A 19,239-nucleotide genomic window follows, 5' to 3' on the forward strand; every position below is an offset into this window, starting at 1 on the left:
CATACTCTTTGATAAAGGACGTTCTGCCTGAAACACATCAGAGTTGTTACCATGTTCCCTACATGCCATATCATTAAAACATAACTTTTTAACTTTTCCATGGTGTTAGCCCCTGTATTTTTCAGCAGTGCTCCGTCCCCATCTCTGGATGTTTACCCTTGCTAATTGATTGGCGTGATGCACGCATCAGGACAAGCTGCCATATGTGAGTACTGTTTTTTCTACAATAATTGACTGTGGAGGAATTGACCAACATTGGTGTTACTCTAGAGGTTTGTCCAGTGGAGTTCTTTCGTTGTCTTACGCTTTGTACCACCACTATATGGACAGTTATTGCTATTAACTCCTCATATGAGATGCTGATACACTGGGTCTTACAGTCTCACTGGGCTTAAACTCAGAACTTGTCCTATACACACTCATACTCATGATTCAAGACCTTTGGAATACATGTTTCCTGTGGATACTGAGCACCGTTACTTGGAACCTGTTCCTATTCTCTTATCCCCAATTAATTTGTAATTTGCCTTTTTATTCTTGCATCCCAAATGCATAACCTTACATTTATCTGTATTAAACCTCATCTGCCATTTACCTGCCCACGTTTCCAGTCTCTCCAAGTCCTTCTGAAGAGTGTTAAAAATTAAAACGTTTAAGCGGCATGAATTGCTCCTTTCAGATGTGTAGGTTCTAGCCTAAAAAAGCACTGACTGGCAGGAAGAAATTACAATCTAATATTTTGTGCTTGAGAAACAACAAGTTAATGGGATTTGCAAAAGGTCACACAGCTCCCACTTCAAGAACCTACATGGATGTTTGCTACAGGGCCACTCAAGAACAATGTCCTTGTATAAGTGTATACTTCAAATGTATCTTCAAATTTCATTGTCAAAGAAAAGATACAAAATGTATGGAGCATCTAAATTCAGTAAATCAGTTAAACGTTAGGCCAGGATTCACTAAACTCAGATGAGGAGTATTGGAGCTGGATCATGTGTTTACTGCCATTGACTGGAATGGCAGTAAACGTAGGATGCTCTGTTGCCCCTTTTTGGAGCATTGCAAATTTGCACCTAAGGCCGCGATTATAGTAACCGTGACATCGCGCATGCCACGAACAAAAGGCTGTACCTCTGAGGCAGGCCATAGAGAGTGCAACGACACGCGCGATTCTCGGCCAGACAAACAATTTGAGATTGTTGTGCGACGGCTGGGTCACGTGTGTGGTTGAGCCGATGAGGGTGAACTGCTCACGTGACGTCACCGCCACTCATCCGCCATGCCTCCCCGTTGCCACGGACCTCAGTGTACGTTTCACACAAGCGACAGGTGCATGTGATGTCACGTGCTCCGTCGCGCACGCGGCCACTGTAAACGCGGCCTATGAGAGACATTTAACACACTTAATTTACTGTTGCTTCTAACAAAAAGTAGAATACAGATTTGCATTATTGGTTGCATATTTTTTTACTCTTGTTTTCACAAACAAATTACATGTTGAATTAGATGCTGAATACAGATCAGAATGACAGAAGGTTAGGAATAATACAGTACAGTCATTAAATGGAGGCATGAAGGAATAGTTATTTCCGTTATAACATTCCCCCCATTTGTAATCCTTGACTTCTAACTTTCATCCCCCAAATTAAATGCATCTTAAAAGTTATTTATCTTTAGTAATTGCAAGAAATACTGTGACTGATTTTGTGAAGTAATAAGCTAATGAGTTTATCTAAGTAAATTTTTTAAAATATATTTTCTTCCCCCCACAGGCGTGGAAGATCACACAATTCACAGTACTCCTATAGTGGATGATAAATCTGCCCTTTATTCTGGGGTCCATAAGAAGCCGTTATGTCGAGATAATTCACTGCAAAAAAAGCCAGAAGAGGACTCCTTCTCTATAGCTCCTTCTCCTGGAAACATTGACACATTGAGTATTAACAGGAAGCTGGTAAAGACTTTGAGCAAATGTGACAACCGGGGCCTCATTAAGCCCCCAAAGAAGATGGGCACATTTTTTTCCTACCCGGAAGATGAAAAGTCTCAAAAAGTTTCCCGCTCTCTGACAGACCGAGACATGAAGAAAGGCCTTGGTACTTTAAACCATGGGGTAAGTACAGAGAGTGTTTGCTTTTATGACAGAAACAGACACAAGCACCACCTTTTGGTTTCTCTGGAAGAGGTACAAAACATCAGGAAACAGATAAGACTGAAGAAAATTGATTCTAACTACCCCTGTGCCAGAGCTTTTCTCTGCCAGCGTCCAGCCAGGAAAGGAACCTCCTCTCCGACCTGCGACCAGCAAACGTTCCGACAAAAGTCCAAAGGGGGCAGCAGCGTCTTTCCAAACAGGAGACCACGGGGTCGGACTTCAGTCAGTGAGTTTAACATCACCTACGTGGTGGAGAGAAGCTTGTATAGCCACCTGAACTTGACCCATCTTGTGCGTCCTGTCAGTGATAGGACACTTAGCAAGGCTGAGAAGCGGTGCTTGCTGGAAGAGGAGGAGGATGCTGAAAGGAAGTGGGCTGCCACAGTGGATCGTTGTACTAAAAGGGTTCTCTTGAGAATCCATCAAAAGTCTGTGAGTCGAAAGAGCTGCGTTGACATTGGCCTTCCATATCCTATTGAGTGTCAGTCAGCAATAGTTCTGTACAGCCCCTTCTACATACGACATTCACTTTAAATGTTCAGATTTTTCCACATCTCGTAGATGCCAAGAGAAGTGGTTACCATATAATTTAATGAACTGTGAATATTTTTGGCATGAATAATGTCCCCAGTAAATAAATTGGCTCTTTGCATTTTTTTCCAAAACGCTTATGGTGCCTAAACTAATATGCAAGGATAAGATGGCTTTCATTTTTTTTTAACAATAATATTTTAGATATATTCTTTAGAAAATGAAGAATGTTTTATTTAAATTATATTTCTGTTCTTTTAAATCCTGCACTATAAAACTGCCCTGCACAGGAAATAGAAACTGGTTGGACATAAGTAATATCCGACACATTGACCATGTTATTGTGTAATTATAAGACTCGTCCATTACTAGAGCAGTAAACATGTCTGTTTTATAATCATAGTCCATAATAGGCAGATAGTGCCACTATTGAGCTAGCATGTAACTTCTTTGGAAAAGTGCCCCAAGGCATCATCATTTTGTTGTACAGTAATACAGTAACTCTTCTATTCTCATAGACTATTTTTTATTGCTTAGCTCTTAGTTGCTTAGCTTCTGAGTTGTAATTTCCCTATAATTAAAGTTCTGATAAACTTTAGTATATCCCATTAGAAGCCTGCATGAAACACAAGTAGACAAATAAAGCCTCTGTCAGAGAACAAGAAAGATTTCTGAGCATCAAGTTTCCGAAAGCTGGTCTTCTCTGCTTTACACAACTCCTGCTATGATATTTGCCTGGATCCTCCCATTTGCTGGAATAAAATACTTGCTGACTGCAAACTCTGGGAAATGGCAGCCCTTAATATTCAGTGGAAGTGGTCATCCTGTCTGGACATTATTTTCCATTTTATTTTTCAATACGTGAGCATGCCGAGTGTTTTATTTAAACCATATATCTATTGTTTTACCAAGTTTTGTGTTTTGATTGCATGATCATTTCATTGAATTGATCATTTCATCCATGGACCCTTACCAGTAAGAAGAGTAACACAGTAGCCATGAATGTTTCTGCATATATCTGGCATGCTTCTTGAATGAATATATATAATAGATCCACTCTTTGTGTGATTAAGCAAGTTGTACAGTAGCTGCTGTATTTTTAAATGGTTTGAATTAGTTAGTACAAACAGGACAATAACTTTGTTAACCAAGCGGAAACCTCCCCTCCCCCCCCCCCCCCCCCTTATACATTTCCAACCACAAGATCAACGATTGCTTTACTATCTTGTTTGGTTGGTCGGTTATTCATTTTGGATCTCATTTGTGAAGATATTATAAAATGGATGCGGTTCCTGAGTAGAATAATTATACAGACCAATAAGTTAAGGGCTATTCTGTACTGTTCTGTAATCTTAGGGTCTACCTTCTTTAATTTCATTACAAATAATGTAACAAGATGTAATTTTACCACAAAGAATAGAGGAGTGAGACTATGATACTGAATTGCCTTGAATGGCAGATGGGCCATTTCCTTGGTTTAAGTAATTTGACTCTAAACCATAACATTACTTTGTTAGCCAATATGTCAGTTCATTTTGTTTTCCAGAATGGGTTTTGTTAAGGAATACGATAAATAGAGGAACAATTCAAGCATTGTTATTTGACTATTTGATTACAAGTGGTCCATGTTTTGTTGAATTAGACAATCTGTCTCGAATACATCTTAAATACAACTTTCAGCCAAGTACTGTACATCCCCATTTTAAAGTAGCGAACACTAAAACTGTTTATCTCCCCAAGGTAGATGCAATTCTTCTGGCTTTTTTAAACCTGGCTTTCTTTCCGCTTCCTCCAGCTGCTTTGTTTGTTTTTACGGACATTTCTCTGGTGTTATGGAGTAACCTAAATTGCCTTGTTTTCCCCTCATGACTGAACAAAAGGCCAAATAATCTGCTCATTTCCTGTGCAGTGAGCCACATTTAACAATGAAGCATCAGAGGAAGTAGCAGAAGCCAGGGAAAGGGTAGAGGGTATAGTAAATAAAAACAGAAAACAATAAAGCTACATTCTACATGTAGAAATTAACGCTCTGTTAACATAGTTCCACATACAAGGTCGTCCGTCTCAGGGCTATAGGGTCAGAAATGTATTTGATGCCATCAGCAGATGTAACCATTGGTCATTATAGCAGGATATTGTGTTATAGACTCATATACTGATTCAGGATTCCATCGATTCCCAGGGGAAGTCTATAATATTGTGTGTCATTCTGTAATTGTTATGCAACCATTGTGGCCAGAGGCACAAATCACATCTGTATGTGTGTAGTGCAGCTTATTTAATTTTCACCTATAATTAACCAGTTGGCGTCTCAAACAATCTGATGTGCTTTTCTAAAACAAGGATATTAATTTGCACAATTGTACGGCGATTATGAAACAGAAGGGAGCAGATATGGTTCTGGAATATTTGAAAGTGGAGTAGTGCTTTTTTTCCAGCTGTTTCTAGATAACTGACTTATTTGGAAGTACAGTATGTGGGCTGCACAAAATGAATGATATGAACTTACATTCTCTTGTATTACGTGAAGCGGTGTAGTATCCAAACAGTCCTTATACCAATCAGATTCTGAGTGTGACATTATACTAATTTTAGGATGCGCATATATATTTACTAGACACAGTCACCAATTTGAAGAATACTATTACATATCATTGGTGAATAATATTCATATTGGTCCATTAGTATCAGAATTTCAATTTTTGATAATCTCCTAAAATGTACTTCTTAAACTACAGTACATATAATTATCTATGTCCCACTATGTAAGTCAAGCATGTCAAACTCAAAGGCCAACATTGGCCAAATAAACAAGGTATAAGTTTAGGTGGGCCGCAAAAAAACAAAAACTTAAATTTTCATACTGTAGAAACGTAGGTTTATTTAGAAAAGTACAGTATAAAAAAAAAAAAAGAACAACGATAAAATTAATGTTTCCTTCCTGACACTTGGCATCTCTGACTCTCTCTCCCTCTCTCTCTCCCTCTCTCTCTCCCCCTCTCTCTCCCCCTCTCTCTCCCCCTCTCTCTCCCCCTCTCTTTCTCCCTCTCCCCCTCTCTCTCCCTCTGACTCTCTCTCTCTCTGACTCTATCTCTCTGACTCTATCTCTCTGACTCTATCTCTCTGACTCTCTCTCTCTCTGACTCTCTCTCTCTGACTCTCACTCTCCCTGACTCTCACTGACTCTGACTCTCTCACTGACTCTGACTCTCTGACTCTCTCTCTCTCAGACACACACTCTCTCTCAGACACACACTCTCTCTCTCAGACACACACTCGCTCTCTCTCTCAGACACACACTCTCTCTCTGACACACACTCTCTCTCAGACACTCTCTCTCTGACACTCTCTCTCTCTCACTCTCAGACACACTCTCTCTCAGACACACTCTCTATCTCTCTCTCAGACACACTCTCTATCTCTCTCTCAGATACACTCTCTCTCTCTCAGACACACTCTCTATCTCTCTCAGACACACACTCCCTCTCTCTCTCAGACACACACTCTCTCTCAGACACACACACTCTCTCTCTCTCTCTCTCTCTCTCTCTCTCTCTCTCTCAGACACACACACACTCTCTCTCAGACACACTCTCTCTCTCTCTCTCTCAGACACACACTCTCTCTGTCAGACACTCTCTCTCTCTCAGACACTCTCTCCCTCTCTCTCTCTCTCTCAGACACCCTCTCTCTCTCTCAGACACACTCTCTCTCTCTCTCAGACACACTCTCTCTCTCTCAGACACACTCTCTCTCAGACACTCTCTCACTCTCAGATACACTCTCTCTCTCAGACACACTCTCTCTCTCTCAGACACTCTCTGTCTCAGACACACTCTCTCTCTCTCAGACACACTCTCTCTCAGACACTCTCTCACTCTCAGATACACTCTCTCTCTCAGACACACTCTCTCTCTCTCAGACACACTCTCTCTCAGACACACTCTCTCTCACTCTCAGACACGCGCTCTCTCTCAGACACACACACACTCTCTCTCTCTCTCTCTGACACACACTCTCTCTCTCTCTCAGACACACACTCTCTCTCTCTCAGACACACACTCTCTCTCTCAGACACACACTCTCCCTCTCAGACACACACACTCTCTCTCACACACTCTCTCTCTCAGACACACTCTCTCTCTCTCTGACACTCTCTCGCTCTCTCTCAGACACTCTCTCTCTCTCTCTCAGACACTCTCTCCCTCTCAGACACACTCTCTCTCTCAGACACACACTCTCTCTCAGACACACTCTCTCTCTCAGACACACTCTCTATCTCTCTCTCTCTCTCTGACACACACTCTCTCTCTCTCTCTCTTTCTCTCTCTGACACTCTCTCTCAGACACTCTCTCTCTCAGACACTCTCTCTCTCAGACACACTCTCTCTCAGACACTCTCTCTCTCTCTCTCGCTCTCAGACACTCTCACTCTCTCTCAGATACACTCTCTCTCTGACACACTCTTTGACACACTCTCTCTCTCAAACACACACTCTCTCTCTCTGACACACTCTCTGACACACTCTCTCTCTCTCTCAGACACACTCTCTCTGACACTCTCTCTCTCTCTCTCTCTCTCTCTCTCAGACACACTCTCTCTCTCAGACACACTCTCTCTCTCAGACACACTCTCTCTCTCTCTCTCTAACACACACACTCTCTCTCTCTCTCTCAGACACACACACTCTCTCTCTCTCTCTCTAACACACACACTCTCTCTCTCTCTCTCAGACACACCCTCTCTCTCTCCCAGACACACTCTCTCTCTCTCAGACACACCCTCTCTCTCTCTCTCAGACACACACTCTCTCTCTCAGACACACTCTCTCTCTCTCTCTCTCTCTCTCTCTCTCTCAGACACTCTCTCTCACTCAGACACACTCTCTCTCTCTCAGACACACTCTCTCTCTCTCTCAGACACACTCTCTCTCTCAGACACACTCTCTCTCTCTCTCAGACACACTCTCTCTCTCTCAGACACACTCTCTCTCTCAGACACACTCTCTCTCTCTCTCTCTCTCTCTCTCTCTCTCAGACACACACTCTCTCTCTCTCAGACACACTCTCTCTCTCTCAGACACTCTCTCTCTCTCAGACACACACTCTCTCTCTCATACACTCTCTCTCTCATACACTCTCTCTCTCAGACACACTCTCTCTCTCAGACGCACTCTCTCTCTCTCAGACATTCTCTCTCTCTCTCAGACACACTCTTTCTCTCTCTCTCTCTCTCAGACACACTCTCTCTCTCTCTCTCTCTCTCTCTCTCTCTCTCAGACACTCTCTCTCAGACACACTCTCTCTCTCAGACACACTCTCTCTCTCTCTCTTTGTCTCTCTCTCTGACACTCTCTCTCTCTCAGACACACACTCTCTCTCTCTCTCTCTCTCTCTCTCTCTCAGACACACTTCTCTCTCTCTCTCTCTCTCTCTCTCTCTCTCTCTCTCTCAGACACACTCTCTCTCTCTCAGACACACTCTCTCTCTCTCTCAGACACACTCTCTCTCTCTCTCTCAGACACACTCTCTCTCTCAGACACTCTCTCTCTCTCTCTCTCTCAGACACTCTCTCACTCTCAGACACACACTCTCTCTCTCTCAGACACACTCTCTCTCTCAGACACACTCTCTCTCTCTCAGACACACTCTCTCTCTCTCAGACACACTCTCTCTCTCGGACACTCTCTCTCTCTCAGACACACTCTCTCTCTCAGACACACTCTCTCTCTCTCTCTCTCAGACACACTCTCTCTCTCTCAGACACACTCTCTCTCTCTCTCTCTAAGACACACTCTCTCTCTCTCTCTCTCTCTCTCAGACACACTCTCTCTCTCTGACACACTCTCTCTCTCAGACACTCTCTCTCTCTCAGACACTTTCTATCTCTCTCTCAGACACACTCTCTCTCTGACACACTCTCTCTCTCTGACACACTCTCTCAGACCAGAGGCAGCGACGGATGTGAGTGACTAGGGGGAGAGGGAGGGGGCAGGAGGAAAGGCATGCGATCCGTGCAGGACAGGCAAATGTACAACTAACTCCCCCAGCACCCCCTCTACCTTCTCCTTTCACCCGGGGTAGAAGGGGACGGGACACCTCGCAGCCACCAGCAGACAGAGGAGCCAGGAGCAGGAAGGCAGACACACAGACTCACCGTGTGCTCTGCACAAAGCGGAAGCCCCACCCCCGGCTTCCTCTCTGCCTTCAGCCAATCTCCTGAGGCCCGGCCAGCATTCTAAGCCCCGACCCCCGCATCATCATTCATCCAATCCCCTGCGGCTCGGTCGGCATGAAGGAGGGATGGTGGGGAGTGATGATTGGAGGGATGGTGGGGTGGGATAATCGGAGGGATGGTGGGGAGGGATAATCGCGGCGCCACTCTAGGCAAGCCACGGCGTACCCGGGCGCCGCGGCGCACATATTGGGAACCACTGGGCTGGTCCGCAAATATGTTCGTTGTGGGCCACATGCGGCCCGTGGGCCGCGAGTTTGACATGCTTGATGTAAGTGCTTAACATTTTTTATTTGTATATTTGTGTTTTGCACAGCTCTTGCTTAAATGACCCACATAAACATTATAAAAGTAGTCTTAGTTACATAGTAGATGAGGTTGAAAAAAGACATAGGTCCATCAAGTTCAATCTATGCTAAATTTAGACAACAGATACTTTATCCTATATCTATACTTACTTATTGATCCAGAGTAAGGCAAACAAAAAACCCATTAAGGGGAAAAATTAATTCCTTCCTGACTCCAAGAATTGGCAATCGGATTAATCCCTGGATCAACATCCTTCCCATGTATACTTATTTGGTATATCCCTGTATACCTTTCCCATCTGAAAAGATGTCCAACCTTTTTTTGAAGAAATCTATTGTATCTGCTATCACAGTCTCCATGGGTAATGAATTCCACATTTTAACTGCCCTTACTGTAAAGAACCCTTTCCTTTGTTGCTGGTGAAATTACCTTTCCTCCAATCTTAAGGGATGGCCCTGAGTCCTTAGTACTGCCCGTGGGATGAATAGTTCTTTTTAAAGCTAATTGTATTGTCCCCGAATATATTTGTATATAGTTATCATATCCCCTCTTAGACGCCTCTTTTCTAATGTAAATAAATCTAATTTAGCTAGCCTCTCCTCATAAGTTAGATTGTCCATCCCCTTTATTAATTTGGTGGCTCTTCTCTGCACTCTCTCTAGTTCCATAATGTCTTTTCTTAGGATTGGTGCCCAAAATTGTACTCCATATTCAAGGTGTGGTCTTACTAGTGCTTTGCAAAGGGACATAATTATGTTTACTTCCCTTCCATCCATTGCCCGTTTGATGCAAGATAAGATCTTGTTTGCCTTTGCAGCTACTGCATGACATTGGGCACTATTGCTAAGCCTGCAGTCTACAAGCACTCCTAAATCCTTCTCCATCAAGGATTCCCCCAATATATCTCCATTTAATTTGTAAGTCACCTTTTTATTCTTGCATCCCAAATGGATAACCTAACATTTATCTGTATTAAACCTCATTTGCCATTTACCTGCCCACGTTTCCAGTCTCTCCAAGTCCTTCTGAAGAGAAATTACATCCTGCTCTGATTCTATTACCTTACACAATTTAGTATCATCAGCAAAGATGGAGACTTTGCTCTCGATCCCAACCTCAAGGTCATTAATAAACAAGTTAAAAAGTAGGGGTCCCAGTACCGATCCCTGAGGTACTCCACTCACGACTTTAGCCCAACCTGAAAAAGTTCCATTTATGACAACCATCTGTTGTCTGTCCTTTAACCAGTTTTCAATCCAGGTGCATATATTATTACTGAGTCCAATTTTCTTTATTTTGTACACCAACCTCTTGTGTGAAACCGTATCAAAAGCCTTTGCAAAATCTAAGTAGACCACATCAACTGCATTACCCTGGTCTAAATTCCTACTTACCTCCTCATAGAAACAAATAAGGTTAGTTTGGCAAAATCTATCCTTCATAAAGCCATGCTGACTATTACTAATAATTTTGTTTTCCATTAGGTATTCCTGAATATTATCCCGTATTAAACCTTCAAGTAGTTTCCCTACTATTGAAGTCAGGCTTACAGGTCTGTAATTTCCCAGTTGTGATCTAGCTCCCTTTTTAAATATAGGCACCACATCTGCTTTACGCCAATCTTGTGGTACTGAGCCTGTGGAAATGGAGTCCTTGAATATTAAATATAATGGTTTGGCTATTACTGAGCTTAACTCCTTGAGAACTCTTGGATGTATGCCATCGGGGCCAGGTGCCTTATTTACTTACATTTTTTCAAGTCGCTTATGAACTTCTTCCTCAGTTAACCAATTGTTCATTAATATGGAGGTTGTGGCTTCCTCCTGCGGCACTACTATTGAACTTGATTCTTCCCTGGTAAACACAGAGGCAAAGAATTTGTTTAACACCTCAGCTTTATCCTTATCTCCAATAATCTGCCTACCAGTCTCACACTGAAAGGGTCCTATATTTTCTTTTCTCATTTTTTTGTTATTAAGGTACTTAAAGAACTTTTTAGGGTTGACCTTACTTTCTATTGCAATCCTGTTTTCATTATCCATTTTTGTATTGTATTGTATGTCTTTATTTATATAGCGCCATTAATGTACATAGCGCTTCACAGTAGTAATACATGTGGTAATCAAATAAATTCATATATAGAAGCACATGCATACCGCTGGTAGGTGCTGGAGGGGGGTACTTATCTGCCGGTGTGCTGTGTCCAGGGAGGTCCAGACATCCCAGAGGTACTTGAGCAAAGGAATGGAAGCAGGCACACGGTCTTTCTAAAGGTGCAGTTTATTGTGCCACCAAAAGTCCAACGTTTCGGCAATAGATTGCCTTTATCAAGGCAATCTATTGCTGAAACGTTGGACCTTTGGTGGCACAATAAACTGCACCTTTAGAAAGACCGTGTGCCTGCTTCCATTCCTTTGTTGTAATCAAATAAATAACAGATAATATAAATAACAGATCATGGGAATAAGTGCTTCAGACATAAAAGTAACATTAAGGAAGAGGAGTCCCTGCTCCGAGGAGCTTACAGTCTAATTGGTAGTTAGGTACAACTTACAGAGACAGTAGGGGGGATTTCTGGTAAGTGCGTCTTCAGGGGGCCAAGCTTTATGTATCATGTGTTCAGAATATCCACAGTGCTAGTCATATGCTTCTTTAAAGCAAGTGTGTCTTAAGGTAGGTTTTAAAGGTGGATAGAGAGGGTGCTAGTCGGGTACTTAGGGGAAGGGCATTCCAGAAGTGTGGGGCAGTCAGTGAAAAAGGTTTAAGGCGGGAGAGGGCTTTAGATACACAGGGGGCAGAAAGCAGACATCCTTGAGAAGAACCCAAGAGTCTGGATGGTGCATAACGAGAAATTAGGGCTGATATGTAAGGAGGGGCAGAAGAGTGTAAAGCTTTAAAAGTGAGGAGAAGAATGGAGTGTGAGATGCGGGATTTGATCGGAAGCCAGGAGAGGGATTTCATGAGGGGAGATGCTGAGACAGATCTAGGAAAGAGTAGAGTGATTCTGGCAGCAGCGTTTAGGATAGATTGTAGGGGAGACAGGTGAGAGGCAGGAAGGCCGGACAGCAGGAGGTTACAGTAATCAAGACGGGAGAGAATGAGAGCCTGAGTCAGAGTTTTAGCAGTCAAGCAACAGAGGAAAGGGCGTATCTTTGTTATATTGCGTAGGAAAAAGCGACAGGTTTTAGAAATGTTTTGAATGTGAGGGGAAAATGTGAGAGAGGAGTCGAGTGTGACACCTTGGCAGCGTGCTTGGGCTACTGGGTGAATGATCGTAATTCCAACAGTAATGTGGAAGGAGGTAGTAGGGCCAGGTTTGGGAGGAAGTATGAGGAGCTCTGTTTTAGCCATGTTGAGTTTAAGTCGGCGGAGGGCCATCCAGGATGATATAGCAGAGAGACATTCAGAAACATTGGTTTGTACAGCAGGTGTAAGGTCAGGTGTTGAAAAGTATATTTGTGTGTCGTCAGCATAGAGGTGATAATTTACCCAAAAGATGTTATTAGGTCACCTAGAGAGAGTGTATACAGAGAAAAAAAGAATTCTATTGAGAGATCAATAGAAGAGGAGGAGGTGTTAGCAGAAGAGACAGTGAAAGTACGATGGGAGAGGTAGGATGAGATCCAGGATAGAGCTTTGTTCCGAATGCCAAGAGTATGGAGAATGTGATGCAGAAGAGGGTGGTCCATGGTGTCAAATGCTGCAGAGAGGTCGAGTAATATTTTGCTAATTTGATTGCCCTTTTGCAATTTTTGTTACATTCCTTATAATTCTGATACGATGTCTCCGTCCCTTCTGACTTAAAGAATCTAAATGCCTTCCTCTTCTTGTCCATTTCCTTCCATACCTGTTTATTTAGCCACATTGGTTTTGACTTATTTCTTTTATACTTATTACTTATTACCCAAGGGTATACACTGATGTGTGCTTTTCTAACAATGTTTTAAAGACTGCCCATTTACACTGGCGACACACTTTATTCGAGCTCGGCTAGTACCATGAATTCGGGTATACCCGGGTGTATTGAGGTTTGTGACTGTTTTCTGCCCGAGTGCATTGGGTTATTTTCCAGGCAGGGATTGAAGCATTTTATTCCCGCTGGCTGCAATACTGCACAGTATATATATATATACTGCATTACAATTCATGAATTTATGCCATCTGGTAGACACGCGAAGCATTGCAGCCTATTAAATCCTAATCATTATTATTTAACAGATCAGCCGCCCATCAGCCAGGCATGAACCCAGGCTGGGAAGGCAAACGCAACGGGGCTTGTCAGAGGTGAGGAGCGGCGCATTCCAGGTATCTGCCAGGTACATACTGGGTATTTGCTCGAATAAAGTGTGTCGGTGCAGTATCTTCTACATTTTGCCCTGCAAAAAAACATCATCCCATTGTATTACTACTAGATTAGACCTCAGTTTATTAAAATCTGCCTTTCTAAAGTTTAAAGTCTTTGTTGAACCCAAGAAATCTGTTTTCTGATAATTTATTTCAAATGAGACCATGTTATGATCACTGTTACCCAAATGTTCCAGGACTTGAATATTTGTTATTACTTCTACATTGTTTGATATGACCAAATCCAGTATTGCCCATCTCCTGGTTGGTTCCTCAATAATTTGGGTCATATAATTGTCTTTTAGCACCCCCAAAAACCTGTTTCCTTTTGTTGTAACGCTAATCTCATTGCCCCAGTCTATGTCTGGATAATTAAAATTCCCCATTATGCAAACATAACCCAGTTTTGATGCCTTTTCCATTTGCAAAAGTATTTTAGCTTCCTCAATCTCACAGATATTTGGTTGTTTATAGCATATTCCCACAAACATTTTCTTAATACTTTTACCTCCACTGCTAATTTCTATCCACAAAGTCTCTACATTTTCATTATTCCCTTCATAAACATCATCCTTTATAATAGGTTTTAGATCCAGTTTAACATATAAACATACTCCACCTTCCCTTCTATTTGTTCGATCCTTCCGAAAAAGTGAATAACCTTCTAAATGAACTGTCCAGTCATGAGTTTCATCCCACAATGTTTCAGTAATGCCTATGATATCATACTGTTTCCTTGCAGCTATTAATTCAAGCTCCCCCATTTTATCTGTCAGGCTTCTTGCATTAGCAAGCATGCATTTAAGTTTTTTTCAGCCTGTACTATTATCTTATCTGCTCCTTCCTTTCTGCACCCACTTGGTTTAGTCTTTAGAAGTTTTCTAGTATTATCTGTATTTACTATGGGTGCCTCACTGCTTGTCAAACTCGCACTTGCCCCCATTCTACCTCCATACCACCTTGTATCCTCCTCTATTCCATTTAGTTCATTATCTGTTTCATTCCCCTCCCCCCTCCATCATAGTTTAAAATCTCCTCCAACCTTTTTAGCATTCTCCCCCCTAGCACAGAAGATCCCTCTTCATTGAGGTGCACTCCGTCCCTAGAATATAGATGGCGCACCTCAGAAAAGGAGTCCCAGTGCTCTAAAAACCCAAACCCCTCCTTCCTGCACCACTTTCTTAGCCATGCATGAACCTCCCTGATTTCTGACTGTCTACCTGCGGTAGCGCATGGCACTGGTAGTATTTTAGAAAATACTACCTTGGAGGTCCTTGCCTTAAGCTTTTGGCCTAGATCCCTGTAATCATTTTTAAGGACCCTCCATCTTTCTCTAACTTTGTCATTGGTGCCATCGTTTACCAAGACCGCCGTGTCAATCCCAGCCCCCCCCCCCCCCCAACAATCTGTCTACCCGATCCGCAATGTGCCGAACCCGAGCACCCGGGAGACAACAAACTGTTTGGTTCATGCGGTCACGGCAACAGATTGCTCTATTTACCTTCCTAATAATGGAATCCCCTACCACCACAATCTTTCTTTGTATCTGAGCATCCTGAGTCCCCACTGTGCTGGAGGAACTATTCCCCTGGCTGCTAGAGGAATTAGTCTCCCCCAGCCTTGCCATTTCTGCCCCGACATTCCCAATATCTTCACTCAATACGGCAAATCTATTGGGATGTGTCAGCTCAGAAATGACCTGCCTCTCCCTATTGCCCCTGCTTCCCCTTCTAACTGTCACCCAGCTATCTACCTCGTCATAACCTTTTTCTCTATGACTTGACCCATTTTGTCTTTTTGGAACTAATATAAATTCTATAAATATAGCATTTGGTGAAACACTTTTACTGGATATCTTGCCCCCTGTCTTGTACATTTGTTTGATTTATTTGAATCCAATTCTGTTTGTGTTATTGTTAACTTTATAGCCTATTGAGGTAGCACTGACATACATAATAAGTATATGTCATACATGTTTGCAACATAATTGCTCTTATGAATGAAACATTTCTGAATATGAAACTTTTGTGAATTAAAATGGAATGTGGCTTCTAGCTTACATGTGCATTATTTTTTTTGGCTGTAATAGTGGATGGTTTGATATAAAATACTAAAAACTGAAAACAGATCAGGCCACATTCATACATTTAATTGTGTGGTCTATTGAACAAAATACCAAATATTACAATCAAATTAATGTGAACTACTATGGGGTAACATAATTATCGTTAGATCTATCTTACAGTGGTATTATTATAACAATGATATGCTATTCCAAAACAATGTGTTTCCAATGTTTGTAGGGTTTAGTTTGTAAGTTTGTGGTACTGCCTGGTATTTTTTTATAAACTCTCAAACAGCATAGGCAGGTGCTTACCCGAGGAGCTTACAATCTGTTTTTGTGCTAAAACCATAGGGTAATAAAATGTCTTACCCAAGGTAATAAGGGTTGGCACTGGTATTCACACCAGTTCCCTCTGTCAAAATGAACACACTATACCAGTAATGCATTTTCCTTCTAAAAGCTAAGGAATTAAACAAGAGAAAAAGGACAAGCTAAGTTGGTTTCAATAAACATTGAGCCATGTGGTTACCATAAGTTAGCTCATCCTGCAGGGAATCTCAACATATTCAAAGTACTTCTCTGTAGGCTTTGAAAACACTTTTGGTGAACCAGAAAAGCAATACAACTTGCAGAAGGGAAACTACAGGATCCAACATCTAAAAAGCTATATTTATTCTTTCAAATCAAAAGTTCTTAAATAGACCTTTTGAGGAAACCTATATTTGAGGATTTATTTAGGGGAGGCAAGTCTACAGGAAAAAGCATCATTGAATCAGATTATTTTGTAAGCATGAATCCCTTTGGTGGGATTTCAAATATCTCATCATCCCGTTTTTTTTTCTGTTTCCATCTTGTGCATAGACATATATTTTTAGTTTTGTTCTGCTTGAAGGAAAACTAATGTATTTATTAGTGTTTGATTTTCTTCTCTATTCCATTTCTTCTCTTGCTCTTCCCTCTCTTCCTGATTTTTCTGGCTATACCACAGAGAACCTGTAGTTTTGGTGGATTTGACCTGACTAATCGTAATCTGCACGTCGGAAATAATGCTGACCAATTGGTGAGTAAAAAAAAGGAGCCCGGGTTCCATGATGAAGTTTAAGCATTAGTACCAAAAATTTGATTACCAGAATGTACAGTATATAATACTTTAATAAGATATTGGATCTATGTTTCTGCCCTTTGGCCCACATCCAAAAAAGGGTGCTAAAGTTTAGCATGCCTCTTCTCCCATTCATATGAATTTTACAAAACTGCCAAAGATTCCATCATTAGGACTGTCACCTGTGTATATATCTTGAGAGTAACAAGAGACAGGGGTGCCCAATGCTACATCCCATTGACAAAACATATATGGTAAAAATGATGTGGTGGGTGTGGGAGTTTGAGCTTGCTGGGAATGTGTGTTTATCAATTTCTGACTGGTAGCAGTTGCTTGTAGGCTGGTGGCACCTCCTCCCAGAGCTCACTCCTCCTCCTTCACCTTTTTAACTTGGGAGGTTTTTTCATTTGCTGCAGGAACAGGACCTATGATGGTTCTTCCCCTCTTACAGAGGTAAAAGGAAGTGTTCACAGAACCATATAGGACCTGCATTAATTTGGTTATACATTGGTGTTGGTATGCAGGCTTATGACGCTTTGGCCAAAGGGTTAACTAAATAACCAAGTATTTATTATTATTATTGAAGTATTTTACTTGATACTTTTTACCATACAGTGTATATGTTTTGTCAATTGGACGTAGCATTGGGCACCCCTGTCTCTTGTTATATACAATTGCCATGGTCAGTAGCTCTCTTGTTGACATAAATATATATTCATGATGTGTTGGGTGTGGGAGTTTGAGCTAGCTGGGAATGCGGGTTAATCAATTTCTGACTGGTAGCAGTTGCTTGCAGGCTGGTGGCACCTCCCCCCAGAGCTCACTCCTCCTGCTTCACCTTTTTAACTTGGGAGGTCTTTTCATTTGCTGCAGGAACAGGACCTATGATGGTTCTTCCCCTCTTACAGAGGTAAAAGGAAGTGTTCACAGTGTAGTGTAGGACCTGCATTAATTTGGTTATACCTTGGCGTTGATATGCAGGCTTATGACGCTTTGGCCAAAAGGGTTAACTAAATAACCAAGTATTTATTATTATTATTGAAGTATTTTACTTTATACTTTTTACCATATATGTTTTGTCAATGGGATGTAGCATTGGGCACCCCTGTCTCTTGTTATATACAATTGCCACGCTCAGTAGCTCTCTTGTTGACATAAATATATATTTATGATGTGTTGGGTGTGGGAGTTTGAGCTAGCTGGGAATGTGTGTTAATCAATATCTTGAGAGTAGTTTGAGAAAGTGGTTTCCTTCAATGTGTCTATACTTTTACAGGATAAAGATGGAGAATTTATCTACAAAGAAGTGATCAAGTCTCCCCCAATGCCACGTATCTCACTTGGTAAAAAAGTGAAGTCTGTTAAGGAAACCATGAGGAAAAGGATGTCCAAAAAATACACAAGTTCTGTGTCAGAGCAGGTCAGTCGGACATTCACATTCTTCCTCTGCAAAAATGTTTGTTGAAATAAAGCTGTCTCAAAAACACAACTAATCCTTTCAAATTCAGGAGCACAGCTGGATTTAAAGCTGCAGCCCCATGTACATGGACATGTTGCAGCTGCTATAACGTAAAAGCACTAATCCATGTAACAACTACTATGCAATTTTAACATATGACACATATATCTGTTTGCAAACAGGCATATAAGGGGCTATTCTACTGTATATAGTCCGATCAAGCCATTTTCAGACGCAAAATCCCCAAAAAAGACTCTGGGGACTTGGAGCCAAAAACGTCCTACACAGCCACTTCGGCAGTAGAGATGGGCAAATTGTCTACCCGAATCCGACGCGAATTGGCCAGTTCCTTTTGTCCACGGATTAGTCTAAAAAAAAGCAGATTCGGGTTTTCTTCCAATTACTGAAAATCCGTCTGACAGATTCAGAATTCTAAAACATCCGACGTCAGATTCGATATAAACATGTTCCGTGAACCGGATTTATATTAAATCCAATGTCGGATTCTTCCAAATCCGAGAATCTGAGCCCCACGGACAGATTGTAAAGAATCCGCGTGGGCTAAAGTTGCTGAAATCCGACTTTGGATTTCAACCTGGTCTGAAAAGCACAGAAGGAAATCCGCTAATCGGATTCAGACAAGTTTGCCCATCTCTATTTGGCAGGTATAGAATTACCCCCATAGAAAGAGAGAACTATTTTTTTCTACATCATATGCAAGAATTATAATTTGGATTTTTTTCTTAACATATATTGTTGATTTTATATGATCTGTCCAGTACAACGATAACATTGTGTTTAATGTACATATTCTCAGTGATGGAGCAGTTAAAATAATATACCATATTGTCTTTTGTGCTTTTCTTTGGATACAAATGTATACACGTGTAAATAGCAATAGGTATTATTTTTTGCATACCACATGCTGTTAACTTAATCACACAAAATAAAAATACTGTTACATCTTTAAATACTTTTCTGCAGCTTTTCCAACATGGGCAGAGTCAGTTTAATGGAAAGCCTAAGTATCCTTGTAGTA

General features: G+C 41.5%; 1 protein-coding gene across 11 annotated transcripts in view; it reads left to right on the forward strand.

The window, feature by feature from the left end:
* SASH1 (SAM and SH3 domain containing 1) overlaps positions 1–19,239 on the forward strand; it is a 628,602-nt gene that overhangs the window by 554,371 nt on the left and 54,992 nt on the right. For 9 of the 11 annotated variants that reach the window (XM_075596663.1, XM_075596666.1, XM_075596661.1 and 6 more), the window contains 3 exons: positions 1,773–2,587; positions 16,628–16,699; positions 18,018–18,161. In XM_075596663.1, coding sequence (XP_075452778.1) covers positions 1,773–2,587; positions 16,628–16,699; positions 18,018–18,161 — 1,031 coding nt within the window. The remainder of the gene's footprint in view (positions 1–1,772; positions 2,588–16,627; positions 16,700–18,017; positions 18,162–19,239) is intronic. The other 2 variants (XM_075596668.1, XM_075596672.1) reach the window with 2 other exon arrangements.

This window comes from Ascaphus truei, chromosome 4 (assembly GCF_040206685.1).
Source record: "Ascaphus truei isolate aAscTru1 chromosome 4, aAscTru1.hap1, whole genome shotgun sequence".
NCBI lineage: Eukaryota > Metazoa > Chordata > Amphibia > Anura > Ascaphidae > Ascaphus > Ascaphus truei.